Source organism: Monopterus albus, unplaced genomic scaffold, assembly GCF_001952655.1.
Source record: "Monopterus albus unplaced genomic scaffold, M_albus_1.0 scaffold36.1, whole genome shotgun sequence".
NCBI lineage: Eukaryota > Metazoa > Chordata > Actinopteri > Synbranchiformes > Synbranchidae > Monopterus > Monopterus albus.
The window spans coordinates 1,527,529-1,543,399 of NW_018127916.1; the positions used below are offsets into that span (position 1 = coordinate 1,527,529).

General features: G+C 39.3%; 3 protein-coding genes across 6 annotated transcripts; 1 reads left to right on the plus strand and 2 right to left on the minus strand.

Moving 5' to 3' along the window:
- Positions 1-476: 476 nt before the first annotated feature.
- On the minus strand, positions 477-5,203 carry nprl2 (NPR2 like, GATOR1 complex subunit). 2 transcript variants are annotated; one of them, XM_020598091.1, is made up of 11 exons: positions 4,762-5,203; positions 4,031-4,122; positions 3,716-3,884; positions 3,487-3,595; positions 2,613-2,749; positions 2,247-2,344; positions 1,913-1,949; positions 1,353-1,446; positions 1,149-1,266; positions 930-1,072; positions 477-817 (listed from the first exon to the last, which is right to left on the minus strand). In XM_020598091.1, exons 1-11 carry the CDS (start codon positions 4,831-4,833, stop codon positions 750-752), a joined length of 1,137 nt encoding a protein of 378 aa, XP_020453747.1. In that variant the 5' UTR covers positions 4,834-5,203; the 3' UTR covers positions 477-749. The 2 variants fall into 2 exon arrangements, with proteins under 2 accessions (XP_020453747.1, XP_020453748.1); XM_020598092.1 differs by having other exon boundaries at positions 902-1,072.
- A 285-nt stretch (positions 5,204-5,488) lies between these two features.
- hemk1 (HemK methyltransferase family member 1) lies at positions 5,489-10,271 on the plus strand. 2 transcript variants are annotated; one of them, XM_020598094.1, is made up of 11 exons: positions 5,489-5,756; positions 6,187-6,360; positions 6,459-6,550; positions 6,639-6,732; positions 6,815-6,952; positions 8,159-8,223; positions 8,381-8,430; positions 8,518-8,623; positions 9,493-9,588; positions 9,886-9,996; positions 10,178-10,271. In XM_020598094.1, exons 1-11 carry the CDS (start codon positions 5,694-5,696, stop codon positions 10,248-10,250), a joined length of 1,062 nt encoding a protein of 353 aa, XP_020453750.1. In that variant the 5' UTR covers positions 5,489-5,693; the 3' UTR covers positions 10,251-10,271. The 2 variants fall into 2 exon arrangements, with proteins under 2 accessions (XP_020453750.1, XP_020453751.1); XM_020598095.1 differs by having other exon boundaries at positions 9,493-9,538; positions 10,178-10,261.
- Positions 10,272-11,277: 1,006 nt separating this feature from the next.
- On the minus strand, positions 11,278-13,447 carry cisha (cytokine inducible SH2-containing protein a). 2 transcript variants are annotated; one of them, XM_020598107.1, is made up of 3 exons: positions 12,769-13,447; positions 12,015-12,178; positions 11,278-11,794 (listed from the first exon to the last, which is right to left on the minus strand). In XM_020598107.1, exons 1-3 carry the CDS (start codon positions 12,786-12,788, stop codon positions 11,298-11,300), a joined length of 681 nt encoding a protein of 226 aa, XP_020453763.1. In that variant the 5' UTR covers positions 12,789-13,447; the 3' UTR covers positions 11,278-11,297. The 2 variants fall into 2 exon arrangements, with proteins under 2 accessions (XP_020453763.1, XP_020453762.1); XM_020598106.1 differs by lacking the exon at positions 12,769-13,447 and having other exon boundaries at positions 12,015-12,742.
- Positions 13,448-15,871: the final 2,424 nt, after the last annotated feature.

A 15,871-nucleotide genomic window follows, 5' to 3' on the forward strand; every position in this document is an offset into this window, starting at 1 on the left:
CAATAGTAGGTGAGAGAGAAACAGTATTTTGATTTTCTCTATGTCCTGCACATTTAATGAATTGACAATAAAAATCTTTGATCTCGATCTTAAATAGTTGTAGTGGAATTAAAGGTAGTCTTATCTCCCTTCATTTGTCCATTAAGTGTAGACATGAGATGTAAAAGTAGCCTACCTCAAAACTGTACAGCAGTCTGATAACATCAGATCTTAAACATTAGGCTCATTTTTCTGAGTACAAAATTACACAAAATGTAAAATCTCATATGTTTGTGCATCCTAACCTCCCTAATAGAATCTGTCATTAGGCTTATAATTGGTGCCTGTGGAATCAATAGGATTTTGACAACAATTTTGAATATTTCCGTAGGGTTTATGAAATCATATAAACAGATTATGTTTGCTATTTCTTTTAATTTAATTAAATATACCAAGATAAATTGGTGGATATAATGTTTTATAACCAACTGAAACACTGAGGTATAATATGTTTTATTAATCACATTTTTTCTTTTGTTCAGTATTATTATTAAATAACACCGTCAACACTTGAACTGTCAAATGCTGAATCCCAGTTCTTGATGAAAAGCAAATTATATTCATGATTACAACCCGAATGTCAAAATTATAAAACACTACTTTTCTTAACTGTTCCAAGAAAACTGTTCATCTCACTGAAGGCATCTTTGGTTGAGGTGTTTCTGCATCTTTAAATCAGATGTTTATTTGGTTTTCCATTTCATATCAAATCACTTCCAGCACACCACGATGTTGGGATCATTTTCCAAACGTTCATCCAGCTCTTGGTAACTGATCCCTGTAAAATTACACCACCACCAGTCTGGTTAATAAAATGCTATTCTACTGTAAGCAAACTTGTTTATTATCAAAAGTTATTCACCAGTAATCAGAGAAAGCTTAAACCCTGCCTGTTTTGCAGCAGATCTCATCGTAACTATGACAGCCGGTATAGAGTCGAGGTGGCCTGCTCTTCTCATCACGGATCACCTTTACCGGATATTTCTGCAGCCGTCGAATGAGAGATTTCATCAGTCCAAACTGAATCAGCCTCCTGAAAGACAACAGGTGATTAAATGTCACTCTGACCTAACTTTTCAGTCTGTTCATACCAGATGTGTGATGCTTACCTCTCATCAACACTTTGAAGGTGCTGCGAGTAGCGAGAACAAAGGTCCCGCACTGTGGTTCCTGGACTCAGACCACAGTACAACTGGAACACATCTCTCAGACTGGCCCGCTTCTGACCTGACACACAAAACAAACAGTGCACTGAACATCACAAATGTAAAAGGGAAAAACATTTGAGTTCAACGATCACAACTCCTGCTTACCCTGCTTGGTGACGTAGTTAAGGCACTCCTCCTGAATGGACTTGTCATCTATGAGGCTCTGGACTTTGGGGGTGGTGCAGTACACATTAGAGTACTGAAGGGAATACAAAGGCACAAGGCAGTCACCACACCACGTCAGGTAAGACAGAGCATCAGGGACATTTTCAAAATGAAGTTGAAATATTTTGTGAAAAAAAAGGTTATATAACAGGAAAAAATTGTAACACGTTAGGACAGATTCATAATATTGTGAGAGAAAAGTATAAAATGTATGAAAAAAATCATAATATTTTAGAAATAAATACTTAGTTTTTGTAAATAGGTGACAACAGCTGTTACATTTCCACTGACTTGAAGTTTGAGGTTTTACCATTAACAACTTTTTTCTTGAACTATTACAACTGTTTTCCTGCTAAATTAAAATTTAATTCTGGAAATCAGATTTTGTTTTTCTGCAGTGGCCTACATACTTTATTGTAATAGTACCACTGCACTACACTGATACACAGTTGCAGTGGAATAAGTCAAATGTGTCGAGCTGTGTGAGTTTAATTTTGTACCTGGAATATGGACACCAAGGTCACAACACCATAATACCTGTGAAGGAAGAGGAAGGTTGGAAGTCTCTGGGAAATGTAGCCTTTAACACAGTGAAATGCAACACACCAGCTGAGTCATGAAGAATTTCAGCATTTAAAGCAGGAAAACATGACAAAACTGCTGCTTTTTCACATCAGGACCAAGAAATAAAACAGTGGCTTATGCTGATGTGTTCATCAGGATGCCACTGGTGCTTGTGCTTACTGTACACAGAAAATAATGAATGAGGTTGTTTTGACCTGTGTCAGACCCCACTGGTGTGTGTTGCCCTTTTTTTCTCCGAAATGTACTCACAAAAGATTCTGTACAGCAATGCGAACAAGATTCAGCTCTACATCCGCCTCGGCTGAAATCTTCTGAATATGTCTAAATCCATCAATATAGGGCAGGATCTGCAGGGAGTAAAATATAGTACAACCTGAATTTTTCACTACATAAGCTCTCTGTACATTAGTTTGTACCAGCAGTAACACATTATTGCATCTATAAAACACAACCCCCTATACTACTGCTTCTTTTCCTTCCATAAATTAATGGATGTGATAGAGATATTAATAACATTTCCTGCCCAGCTGATAACAGGCTTTTAATCACTGTCCCAGTCCTCCCAGTTTTGGCACATCTTATCACAGCCACATGCTGCTGAGAAATAAAGACTACCTGTTGAGTGGTGAGATCCCACTGAGATTTGATAAAATGGTCTTTGCACAGGGTGAAGACAGGCACATCGTATTCCTGGACAACTTGGGGGTCCTTTCTCACCTGGATCAGCTTTAGGTGGATTGTGTTAGACTCATCTAAAACAAAGTACAGAAAAAAAACAGATTAAAAAATCTGATAGAGAATGAGATTTGGTTTTCAAATGCCAAACCATAAACTTCAGTAATCAATACTTTTCAGCTAGAAGCCAATACTGTGTTTTCCCCCAAAAATTCAAGTCAAAGTCAAACACAAATCACAGCACTGGTTAATAATTATGGCTTCCCTTTTGAATGGTCAATATAATTATTAATTTTTTAAGCACAGACCTTCATTCCTTCTGAATCTTAGTTAGTTAGTTAGATACAACATCATGGACATTTTTGAGCCTGTTCAGATATATCACTCTCTAGGATCATGTCATGGCATACTGTGGGAAGAAAAATATAGTTTGAATATGTTTGAACAGCTAGCTTTAAATGCATTTCAGCTCTTGAGAGCACACGTCACACAGCTGCTTGCACAGTGGTGCTGCTGTGATTTGGTGTATCTTATTAGTAGCCAAATTATGACTAAATTTTATTTTGGAGCTCCTTTGTCCAGTGACTTTTAGTGCTGCTGCAAAATCTCTGGTATCCTCAAAGCTGGCTGCAGCAAAATGAACAGCTGACCAAGACATGTTCTACTAAAACTTCTCAGCACAATTTTACAGTTGTTCACTAAAAAAGGGCTGTTTTCTGTATCATATATGGAAATGATATTCCCAGCACTGTAAGAGCCAACTGGGTGATGGAGGTCCGAACTGTAATATGTGCCTTAAAAACCAAATTAATACCTATGGGTAAGGTGCAGGCTCCTGTGGCATTGAGTTCTTCTAACAAGATCGACATGATGGGTAAAAGTTTCTGCTTGCTCTCCTCATTGGAAATGAAGCCACTCTCTAGCTGCAGCACAAGAAAACACAAAGATTTAAGATATCTGACCTGTTGCATTACTGAGAACAGTACATTAATCAAAGCAATCACATGTAACAAGGGCAGATGTGAAAAGAAATGTTTCCCTACCTCCAGAGTAGTGAGGTACCCAGACAGCTTCTTGACAATTGGCTCAAGGGCACAAGTGTTTGTTTGGGCATCACAAACAAGGCCAAGGTTAAACAAGAGGGCATTTCGGCTGTACTTTTTATGTTCGATGCACACAGGACACCCAATTAACTTCTTTTCCATGGCAGTGCTAAAAGAATTAATAAAAAGATGTTAAATTAGACATGGACAAAAAAAAGCAACATTGAAGTTCATAGTAAACATGAACAGATTTACTATCTCAAGAAAATAAATCCACGACTTAAGGAAAGAACACATGAGAATCTGATTACATACACTGTTATTAATTTGTTTTGTAGTTCTGGCTTGGTGATAATATACACCTGAACTGTATCAAAGAGCTCCCGTGAAATGTATTCTTCTGGGACCTGTCAGGAGAGGACACGGAGGACAGTGAATAAAAAAATACATCCTATAAGATTATCTACTGTGCAAGTTCAAGGTGAAGATCATTTCAGATAAGATGAATATTAATTCCTTTATACATACACTCCAACACAATGATGAACAGAGTCACCAAGGACAACTTGTGCAGCTGCTTGTGTTTCAAGGCAATAAACCAATTTTAGATCTTTTCTTGGGATTATGATAAATAAGAATACTTTTGAAGGACAATCCATGAAAGCATTTTAAAATACTGAATATGATCTAAACCTACTTGTTTATGTATTAAACTTAACTACAAATATCAAATTGATATAAGGGCTGTGACTCAAAATCAATAATCGACCATAAAAATAGCCAGTTATTTTTCTGTTTATCAACTAACTATTGCAGTCCTATATGACATACTTGAATTTGTATGCAAATGAAGTATAATTCACCGATCAGATTAATATTTCTCTATGCCAAATGAATGATTCACAAGGACACACACATAGGATATACAGGATATTTACTCATTGACTATGAATATGAAATTAACTGAGACATTTAATTATTACTACCCTTGTTGAATGTTGAAACTCTGAAACTCACTTTATCAAATATAATATTTGCACACTTACCTGATATGTTATTTTAGGACCAAGAGTAGGATGAAACTCACTGAAAAAAATGCACTCTATTCGACTGGCCATTGTATATATAGTCAGAGCAACCTTGTCGAAGGGAATTTACAAAATAGGCAGCTCTACAAACTTTACCCCAACCGTTTCATTGTAGATGATGGTCTCCCCTGCTTGCCTTCCCTCTTTGCTCCAGCTGTTGTTTAGCAGCTAAAGGTAGCTGCTAGCTTGCGTTTTGCGTATAATGACGAGCTGCCGACCTCTTGTGAAATTCATTTAGCAGTTCTCACGTCTGAACAACGTCCTTATAGCAAACATATCACTGACAAAAGTGCTATCAACTTCATATCAAACTATTCAACAACTGCAACTACTGAGCACGTCCATTCACACCAAACTAGTGAACAACATCAATGATGCGTTCATTTGCGCCTCGGAACCCACATCATCCACACTGCTAAAATAATTTGTAACGTAACAAATGTATTAAGTCGAATGATTTTATCAATTGTATTATGTAACCAGTGTAGTGATGCCTCCGCAAACGCAATAAAAATGACCATTTTTAGCATTTATATATCTATCGGTGTACAGCTAAAGTATAAAGTAGTATTAAATGGGAAGTAGATGTAATTCGTTAAATCACACCGGCACATTTTCAACAGTACGTAAAGGTAGCACGACTCACTAGAGTCAGTGCTGCGCAGCCTGCGTCGCACGTGGAAACGTTTCGCATCACCTGATCAGTTGGGAGGTTTTCAGCGCTATGTGTAGGGAGTAGGTTACTGTCAACCAGCGACAGGTTTGTTTTATCGTAATAATACCGATAATCTAAAAATGTATACATATAACAACAGAATATCGTATGGAAGCTACGGGTACAGCTGAGAGCTACACAAACCCGTCTAAACCGTAGTGATACCGATGCAACCATGTGGAGAAGGTCTATGAGTACGGGCTACACATGCTTTGGGTACAAGAGCATTGGATTAAAGGTAACAGTACGGATCAAATTGATTTTCCCCACCCCAGGGAGTCCTCTTGGTAGAAGTGGTGCTAACTACTTTGTCCTCAGTAAAGTTAGAATAAAGCTGGTTATTAAAAACCAACCTACAAAGCTCTTCACATATAGCTTATGATAAGGGAAGAGTATGAAATTAACAACACAAATATCTTAACTGGCACGGTTTAATGATGATAAGTGAAATAATTACTATTTGAACCATTGGTGGTGTGCATTTATATTTGAATTGACTGAAGATTATTGTTTATTAATTACTAATAAGCACAGTTTATAGCTAAAATGAAATTTCTGCTTCAGAGGACTTTCCTGAGTGAAAGTGGCAGCTGAGGACTTTTAACAAGAGCTTGTTAAAGCAGAGTTGGAATGCACTGAGAGTTTTAAGTTACAGTTATGTTTTTTAGGGAGTTTGGGTCTCCCATGCAGTGCATACATGCAACGCTCCAGTCTTACCTGCAGGCAGGATCACAGCACTTCAGGCCATGGACTTCTGGAAGAAGCACTTTGAGAGGACAGGTGTGGCGGAGCCTGACCAGTCTAGCCAGTACATCATTGCTCATTTGCTTGGGGCTAAAACTGTGAGTTGACATTTCCTGAACTCATTGTTGTCTGAGGTAATATCTGAACATTTGCAAGACCATCTCTTCCTGTTCTTACATGCTGCTGCTTTATACAGATAGAAAGTCTTGAGCATGGGAAGTTAGCGGAGTTTCTCAGCCACGAAAAAACAGAGCAGATGTGGAAGCTCTGCACTAAACGTCTCTCCAGGTATAAAGTTTCTTGATGAACCTTTGTATGAAAATGTATAGGTATGTTTCTGTACTGACAATATTCATACATATTTTGTTTGGTGCAGAATGCCTGTGCAGTATGTGATTGGGGAGTGGGACTTCAGAGATCTAACACTGAAGATGAGACCTCCTGTGTTCATACCAAGACCTGAAACAGAGGTTAAAGAGAATGAAAATAATAAACGTACATTGAAATCCTGCTGATAATCACACATCTCTGTATCTCTCTATTTTGGTGCAGGAGTTGGTTGAACTTGTGCTCACTGATCTGGAGATGAAGCCTGAGACTGGAGTGAGTGTGGACACTCATCCTACATGTTTGGAAGTGGGATGTGGCTCTGGTGCTATTTCTCTTAGTCTGCTGAAGAGTCTGCCCCAGGTGAGGTTGCTGTTTGCTGTAGATGTTTGGCGCTGCTAGCAGCGTGGCTCTACACATCGCAATGTCAGACCATCTGTCCACCACGTTGGTCTAAACTGAAATATCTCAACAGCTATTGGATGGATTGTCATGACATTTGGCATAGGCATTCATAGTCCCCAAAGGATGAAACCTACTGACTAGGATGATCTGCTCACTTTTTATCTAGCAACACCAGCAGGTTTTCATTGATACAGTGAAGTGATGTCTTCAATTGTTCAAAGTCCAAACCCAAAGATATTCAGTTTCAATAATATGATACAAAGAAAGACTGAAAAATTTATCAGAAGCTAAAACTAGACAATTTTTGGCACTTTTTGTTTGAAAAATGACTGAAATTAATAGTGAATCCTTAAAATCCTCAGTCATTTTGCCATCATTTCAAGTCTACAGTCATGGCTTCCAAACGGTGTATACTAATGACTTTGGTGGTTTTGAGTGAAATGTCTCAACAACTATTGGATGGATTCCAATGAAATTTAGTACGTTAGTCATGTTTAGTTATGTAATGCCTCATGGAGAATTGAAATCACTTGCATGATCTCCCAACATACTTGTGTGTCAGTTGCTCGTTAAGCTTAACTGCCTAACATCTGTAATAATAAGCGGGTTAGCATTGTCACTGTGAGCATTTTGCAATGCTAACGTTAACATTTAGCAAAGCTATGGGGCTTGGCAGACTTCCACAAATTTGAAAAGTTTCTTAGTCAGTTTCCTGTTATAAAGTGAATACACTGGATTTTTAGGCTTGCAAGTCAGACTAATTAAATGATTTTCATGCATCCCTGTAGGTTTTGGTAACTTGTGATGTGTGCGTTGATTTTGCCATTGAGCAGACTTAATGATAAATTTCTTAATAAAAGACAAAATGTGCAAATTCATTTATAACAACAAAAAGCCATCGGTTATAGCTAAAATAGGAGTTATAATATAGTATAATAACCGATTGTCTTCACATCATAAAGCACAGTACAAGTATTCAGCTCACTGCTGATCCAAAACACATACTGCTATTCTGTTAGTTGTGTTTGCTTAATTTTCTGTCTACACTATGAACAGATCGTAAAATGCCCAAAATGACTTAACTGTCTCCTACAGACAAATAGAGTCTTGCCCCTGAGGTGGTTGTAGGCTAACAGTAAACAGAACTTGTTTCTTTTTCACCAGCTTAAAGCCATTGCCTTGGATCAAAGCCAGGATGCAGTGACATTAACAGCGGAGAACATGTTAAGGTAATTGTTGCCATAGCACTTGAGAACAAGTTGTAAATGTCCGGAGGGGTATGTTGGTTGTGGGTAGACTTGTAAAATGTGTGTGTGTGTGTGTGTTTTTTTTATTTTTTTTTTTATTTGGGGTGTGTTCGTTCTGATGAGGGATTTTCCTCTGCAGAATGGAGCTTGGCGATAGATTACAGATCTATCATCTAGATGTACTGACAGGTTAGTGAAAGCAGTACGGGAACTGTATTGTTAAAAAGCACACCTCAGCATACTATAGATAAACAGTTTTAATTTGTGTTTTGTCAGATACGGAAGCTGTGGTGGGCCTCTGTAGCCCTGTTTCAGTTTTGGTCAGCAACCCTCCGTACTTGTTCTCAGAGGATATGGCGTCACTGGAAGCAGAAGTTTTTAGGTGACTAAAACACATTCACCTTTTCATAATTCATATTTTATTTAACCTTGCCATATTTAGCACTTATAAAATAGTTAAAACATATAATAGATTGGAACACAGTTAAAAATGCTTATTCGTTTGTCAACAATTACAAATCAACCACGGGCTGCGACATGTAGTTATTTTCATTTGATTTCACCGATTAATCCTCCCATAACTTTCTCAATTCATCATTTGGTTCAGTAAACGGTGAAATTTCACACAGTCCAAGGTAACATCTTAAAATTGTCTGGCCAACAACCCACATCTCAAAGACATTCAGTTTCCCTTCATGTATCGCAAAGTAAAGTAACTCTTCAGATTTGAATAGCTGTAACAAACAAATGACTAAAACAAGCAGCTGTTTATCTGAACTGTTGCTGTTGCTGTATCCATAACTCGTGTATAAACACCAGCAATGATGATATTACTACACACGAACAAGTCTGTAGTGTGCCATAAAAAAAATTTATTAACAGTTTATACAAATCATTTACAGGTGGATTAGAAATACAGACATGATTCGTCACACACAGTTGCAATATGTCATAAAGCATTCGTTAACTGTTGATATGCCAGTTATACAGTAGATGGCCAAATGGGGAGTTATAGTTACTGAGAAATGTATTAACATGACTACATTATAGTGCTGTACAAGACAGATAGCAGCAACTACTCAAATACGGTGTTAAGTGTGTGTATACTACTCATTAAGGCTAAGCAAAAAGAGTTAGAATAAATAAAGTCATACCAATAATTTTAAATGAATTTGCACAAGTGCATTAGGTGTCTTTGAGTTGTCTTTTGGATGTATTAAGTGATATATGGATACTGTCTGCTGCTCCCAGGTTTGAAGACCACTCCGCTTTAGATGGAGGCAAAGATGGCCTAAAGGTGATCAAACAGATTTTGACTCTGGCTCCACGGATTCTGTCCAATCATGGGTAACAAACCCCTGCGCCCAACACATGTACACTCGCAAACAGACACTCAGACACACAGTCACACAAAACCCAGCTGGGTTTAATTCGATGGCAGTGACTTGTTGCACGAACAGCGTGTTCTGAAAAATACGTATCATGTTTCTTTCTTTAATGAGTCAAGCTTTTTAAAAGACTTCCAGTAAATACAGTTCCCAGATATGTGCTACTGCTATCATAACAAGGTTACTTCTGATAATCCCTGCACTGTTGATAATTAAATTTAAATCCACTTTGTGTTCTTTTTCTGGTGAATAACAGTCGTGTTTACTTGGAGGTGGACCCCCAACACCCCCTGCTCATTCAGCGATGGGTAAAGGAAAATGTGGAAGAGCTGCGTTACATAGAGACACGGCGCGACATCACCGGCAGGTCTGGCTAGAGAACCTCACCTGGGCATCATTAAAATGTTTTGCCCTCCATGCTAAAATTGTATTCGTGTTGATCTTTTAGGCTGCTTTAACAAAATCTTACAAAATTAAGCTCTGCGTACTCCCTTGCTTTGTGGTTCTTAATTCAGGGTCTGTGACACTGATGCCTTTTTGTTTCTTAGGCCACGATTCTGCATCCTTCAGAAAGAGAAGTCTAACCAGGACCGTGAGCTGGCTTTCGGATTGAGAAACTGAGATCCTATTACACTGGCTTTAGCCCAGGTTGCCACAGCGTTTGCTCCCCTGAGTCACCAAGCATGCACTTGAACTAATGTGATCACTCAAAACTCCCAGTTTGCAGGAGCTCAAATCATTCTCATGCAACTGTTTGACTTTTAACTAGTAACATTTTGCCACCACATCCTGCACCACAATACAAGCGTGTGCAAGATGGCACAAAAGCAGGCTCAAAGCTGAAGGTAATTACAGGGGCTTTTCTTGGAACCCTCCCTCTCAGAATCTCTCCCTCATCCCAGGAAGCATTCAGTAGTTCTATGAATTCGCTGATGAACGATCCTCCCCTCCGCTTGTCCACTCGCTGACTCAGACGCAGCTTGAACACATTGTTGAGCAAAAACACACAATGTGGCCTTTACTTCCTCCCGCAATCTGCATCTGTCACACATTTAAAGCTCAAAGGCCACAAAGTCTTTGTGTTTCAAAGGTGACTGAAAGCAAAAATCATTCCTAGTATGAGCAGTTGTCATGTGGTGGTTCATAAAGATGATGACGGCAGAATCTCCCATTACCCTGTCAGCGTAATATTGGAAAACCAGAGAAAAGGATATCAAGGACAGCAAATATGACTCCAATTGGCTGTTTTAATAGAAAAATGTACACTTGTAAAAGGTAGAAAAAATGTTTTACTGAGTGGAATCAGTGTGCTTTTTGAAAACAGTATGTACATACAGAGCTGATGATGGTAAAATAGATATGGACATTTTCCACTTCCATCATAAAATAAGTGTAGATTACAGTACTGAGATTTGCTCACAAGTTGTCTTTTTCAGGGTCATTTCACCCAGTTGACAAATGAAGTCTGAACCCAGACACATCAGTAATGACTAAATTTGTACATCTTTCGTCAGTAAAAACACGACCCTCTGTCCAATTCTTTGTGCGACTGGCCTCTAATGGCTGAAGCAGCAAGGTCATTTACAGGCAAAAAGGGCCCGTTTGACAGTTTTTTTCCATTAAGCCAGCTGAGATTCAGCCATAATAATGGTCTTATTAAGGGACCCCTCATACCTTGAAGGGATAGTCCTGTATGTAGCGCAGCAGAGGCCTCGGGAGTGGTAGCTGGTCAGAGCACTCAGAATGTCTGTTAATGACGAGGCGTGTGAGGTGCTGTAAGGAGGGGAGGCCTTGGGGCTTGTACACAGCCCTCTTCAGTTTTAATAGCACCGACGTCTCCAGAATTGTCTGCTGAGAGGGTTTTGAAGGAGCCTCCTCCTCAACCTTCCCCTCCTTTTTTTTCCCCTCTGGTCCCATGTAGTGCTGCACCAGGCTAGGCACGTTGGGGAAGGACGACAGACTGGGACGGGCCGGGGAACTGGAGTCGAGCAAAAACTGGGCGCCACTGTATTGGATCCGTATACTGGTGGGACCGCGTGCAGTCCTGACCGAGAGGGTCAGCATGTACAGAGGGTGACTGCTGTCTCGTACCAGAAAAGCTCCTTCAGATGCCTCTTGAAGTGCAGCGTGTGCCTGAGCTGCAGTTACAGCTCCCCAGTACCATCCTGCATACACAGTTTCCTAAATATTAGTCACTCTGAACATTCACATACTGTCCTGTATGTTCCTTGGTGTTTATGTTACAGAAAAAAACATGATTAAGTAGTTTAACTAAATGCTTACAGCAGAGAATAATACCAATCTGTGTGTGGAACAGCTTGTGGGTTTTCAGGAATTTTACTTAACTTCAGTGGCTATAAATATCAAAAACTTTTCATATTGTACCTGAATTTTCTAGGTAGCAAAAGTTGCTGGCAATCACCCTTAGGTCCTTTGTGGGGTCCCATGGTGGAGGGGAACTTTGAAGGCAAGAGGTTGGAGCTACATTTCCCGCCCGCATGCCCCGTGGGGCTTCAGTGGACGGAGCACCGGGCAAAAGAGCTCTAGGACTGGATATAAGATGGAAGATATGGTTTAAATGGCATAAAAACACACAGATAATAAAATAGTCACAACAGGATACAGGAATCCACATCATATAAATTATTTGTAGTTCAGAGTTTATTGTTAGATAAGAAGAAGAAGAAGAAGCAGTAAGTAAGTAAAAACAGTAAGAAGACATTTCGTCTGATCAATTCACTGTATGGATTCAGCTGGACAGCCATAAAATACTTATGATTATTTAGTCTGATTTATTGTTTTGTAATCTTATATTTATTCTGTTCAGTTGTTATTTATTTTGTGTTTGTCTGTTATTGTTGCCAATCTTGGCCAGGACACTTGAAATTGTATTTAATTTCAGTAAGGTTTCCTGGTTACATTTTTAAAAAGTACAACTATTATTTTTATGAAGTTTCTTATTCAACTTTTTGTACTCACTGTGCATTATTTGAAATAAGGACGATGTATCCTACTACATTCATATTGAACTCTTTGAATATAACACCGATTAAGAGTACTTTTACAAATAGATTTGTTGTCTTGCGTGTTTTTGACACGGACAACTGAGAAGCGAGCAAACAAAGAAAAGTCAACTCACCCTGGAACACAAAGAATCATGCTATTTCTTGACTCCCGTGCGCTAAAATCCAGTCGGTACTTCTTCAGAAAACAACGAAAACATCAAGAAAATTCACCTCTACAAAAAATAAGCTTTAACATCAGGCTGAGATGAATAGACCTATTTTAGGCGATATAAGGACACAAAGGGTCCCGCGTGTCCAAACAAGCTCTGGTCCTGTAGTTTATATAAGGACACTGAAAACACCTCGTACGGTCAAAAAAAAAGGGTAACGGCGTTAATTTAAGTAGAAATCTATGTTGCGGCTGTTTGGAGTGTGTTGTCACCGGGCTGCAACTGAAATGTGTGAAGGACTGAGTGTAAAGGCTTCCCTTTTAAAATTTACCGTTTCCTAGAAGTCTATTCTGAGAAGTCAGCGCAGCACCGGCGGCTCTGACGTCACACTAACTCCCTGTCCGCACCAAGCGGCACCGGTTGTTTCGCTCTGTCACAGCGACCTGCTCGGCTGTTGGCAGCGGGTTTGAAGGCATGTCTGCTTATTGTTTTCACGTTTAATTGCTGGGACAAGCGTAATGAGCTGTGTCACTCCTTCGGCGACCTTTCCGTGGCTCGTATCCTCCCCCGTTTCACCTGTCGGCTCCAGCCTTCGCTCAGCCGGCGCTCGCTCTCAGGAATCGCGCGGCCGCTTCTTCCTATCCGCTTTCCAGGAAAAAAGCCGCTCCTTCCTATCCGCTTTCCAGGAATAATGGCAGGGTCTGGCTCCGCCCCGCCGGGCGGCCCTGACAGAGCCCTCATTCTGGGAATTCGCCGCCTCTACATTAAAGATAATAGGAATGCACACAGGCTATTTCCAGTAATATAGATTTCCCTAGATCCTGGTGGAAAACACGGCTAGAGATTTTCTCAGAGGCTTGTCGGAGTAATTACGGTCGAAAAAACAAGTTGTTATGGTGACAGTAAAATTTTAAGGAATTAACTCTTCTGTTAGGCCAGAGAAAATGCCATTTTGTTGCTAACCCACTGGATTATCCTTGGTTTGTTATACCGTGCGTTTATCCTAGTTTTGTCCAGTAATCTAAGCGTAGCCTATAAATTTGTATTTCGGCTCATGACATTAAAGAATCTGTCTAGGAAATCCCAGCATTCACACCAGCTCTCTCTGCTGCACAGGGGTTTTCATACATTATGGCAGTTACTAAAATCAGGCCAAATAAGGGATGGTAATATTCACCACAGCAGTATGTTATAAACACGAGGAACATCCTGTTGAGGGCAAAACTTTACAAAATATCATCTCACACCATTCACTGGAAACGAAGCAGCTCGGGAAACTATGCTGTATCATAATCATGACCACGCCTGCTGATCCCAAAGAGCCGAATCTCAACGCTTTCCAAGAAATCCTGAAATGATCTTCTTTTCTAAGAAGTCTTGTGGACTTTTATCTATTTCTACAGGAAATTGTTGAACAAATGTCTTTAGTCCATGAAGTAAAAAGAACACAATTACCTTTGTGAACATTATTTTTTTTCTTTGTATTATTTATTCTTTAACCAGAAAGCTTGAGAACTTAAGGCAACACTGTCTTTTGTTAAACATGACCAAACTGACAACATACAAGGTAAATTTGTAACCATACACATTAAAACAGGACCTGACAGACAGAGAAGAAGCCACAACTTTGCCCATATGAGTAAATGATATTCCTTATAAAGCATTTTGAATGTGGTGTCCGATACAGTGTTTCCAAATGAGGCATCTTGTAATTCTGTGGTGCTTGGATATGAAAAGACAGCTCACAAGAGACACCAGTCACATTAGAGAGTATCCATCTGGATGATCCAGTTTGGTAACTTGAGAGCGTTTTATGTAGCAGGCAGAAAGTCTACCGAGAATCTGAAGATTAAAAAAGTAGACTGTGTACCGTGTGAAGGTCCTCAGCTCATTTATGGGGTGGGATGTGTGTGTATGTGGGGGTGGAGGGACGAGGGTGTTAATAATTTCAGTGACTATTTTTGAGAAGACTAATGCACTCATGACACAATGTGCAAAAACAGGCTGAAATTTTCATACATAGTTGTTGCATCTGTGGAGCTGCAACTAATCATTATTTACAATATTCTTTATTTTTTTGATTGGTTGTTTGCTCTAGAGAAAGCCAGCGAAAATGCCCAGCACAAGTTCCCAGAGACTGAGGTAATGTGTTAAAGTGTCTTGTTTTGCCTGACTAATCTTAAACCCAAAGATTTTCTGTTTACTGTCATGGAAGATTAAGAACAGCCGCAAATATTCACATTTGAAAAACTGACTTCTTTTCTCATTTAAATAGGTGCACAAATGTATCTGTTGACAACTAAATGACTAACTGGTTCAGTTCTAGTTTGAACTGTGATTGTGAACTAGATTTTTCATGTGTACTTGCATAAAGAAGTAGGTGTGCTCCTTTTGATGATATTTCTGAGATTTGAGATTCTCTTTTACAAAACATTTGCCCTGTTGCAGATAGAGTGACAACAATCTTGTATACTGACTACTTGCATTTGACCTACTGTGCAAGTGCAGAGCCTTCCTTTTCCATGTTTTCAAATGACAAAGCTGACTCCATGCTTGGATTCACATCATTTGATGCTAACATAGAGGCATACACAGGTTGTGGCGACTGCCAACATTCATTTCATGATTAATGGACCCACTTTCCAAAACAAATGGGGTTTACACCATTTCACTCAGGTTCTATCATTATTAGTTGTTGAATGTTTTGTCCCCCTTATATAAAAAGATATATGATTGTTGTCTGCATTCTCCTGAAGCCATGCTAGGTTTCTGGGAAAAGTAAGTGGACTAGGCACAGAATGTGTTTGGATCGGTGAACTCACAACACTGAGACTTTGCACAGAATGATTCTGCACATTTTCTACACAGTCATTGATAACCTTTGCATTTTTATTCTTTTTTTTTTTATTTGTTTTGGTGGAAAACATCCATTCACAAGTGGTAAAGCAGAGTCATACAGAAACAGTCAGTCAGCAGCGCACACACATATTCACATAATTATATCCTGAACTTTCCTGTGTGAACATGGCGCACACCCGGACCTTTCTCAGAATTAGTAAGTGGAATG

Excerpts from the sequence above, each read along its gene's own strand:
- nprl2 (XM_020598091.1), bottom strand. The coding sequence starts at position 4,833 with ATGGCCAGTCGAATAGAGTGCATTTTTTTCAGTGAGTTTCATCCTACT. Across the intron at positions 3,596-3,715 it reads GGTACCTCACTACTCTGGAG|CTAGAGAGTGGCTTCATTTC; the intron begins GTAGGGAAACAT and ends CTTGTGCTGCAG. Across the intron at positions 2,750-3,486 it reads AGCCTGCACCTTACCCATAG|ATGAGTCTAACACAATCCAC; the intron begins GTATTAATTTGG and ends ACTTTGTTTTAG.
- hemk1 (XM_020598094.1), top strand. The coding sequence starts at position 5,694 with ATGTGGAGAAGGTCTATGAGTACGGGCTACACATGCTTTGGGTACAAG. Across the intron at positions 5,757-6,186 it reads ACAAGAGCATTGGATTAAAG|GGAGTTTGGGTCTCCCATGC; the intron begins GTAACAGTACGG and ends TATGTTTTTTAG. Across the intron at positions 8,224-8,380 it reads ACAGCGGAGAACATGTTAAG|AATGGAGCTTGGCGATAGAT; the intron begins GTAATTGTTGCC and ends TTTCCTCTGCAG.
- cisha (XM_020598106.1), bottom strand. The coding sequence starts at position 12,351 with ATGTCTTCTTACTGTTTTTACTTACTTACTGCTTCTTCTTCTTCTTCT. Across the intron at positions 11,795-12,014 it reads TTGCTACCTAGAAAATTCAG|GATGGTACTGGGGAGCTGTA; the intron begins GTACAATATGAA and ends CTGTGTATGCAG.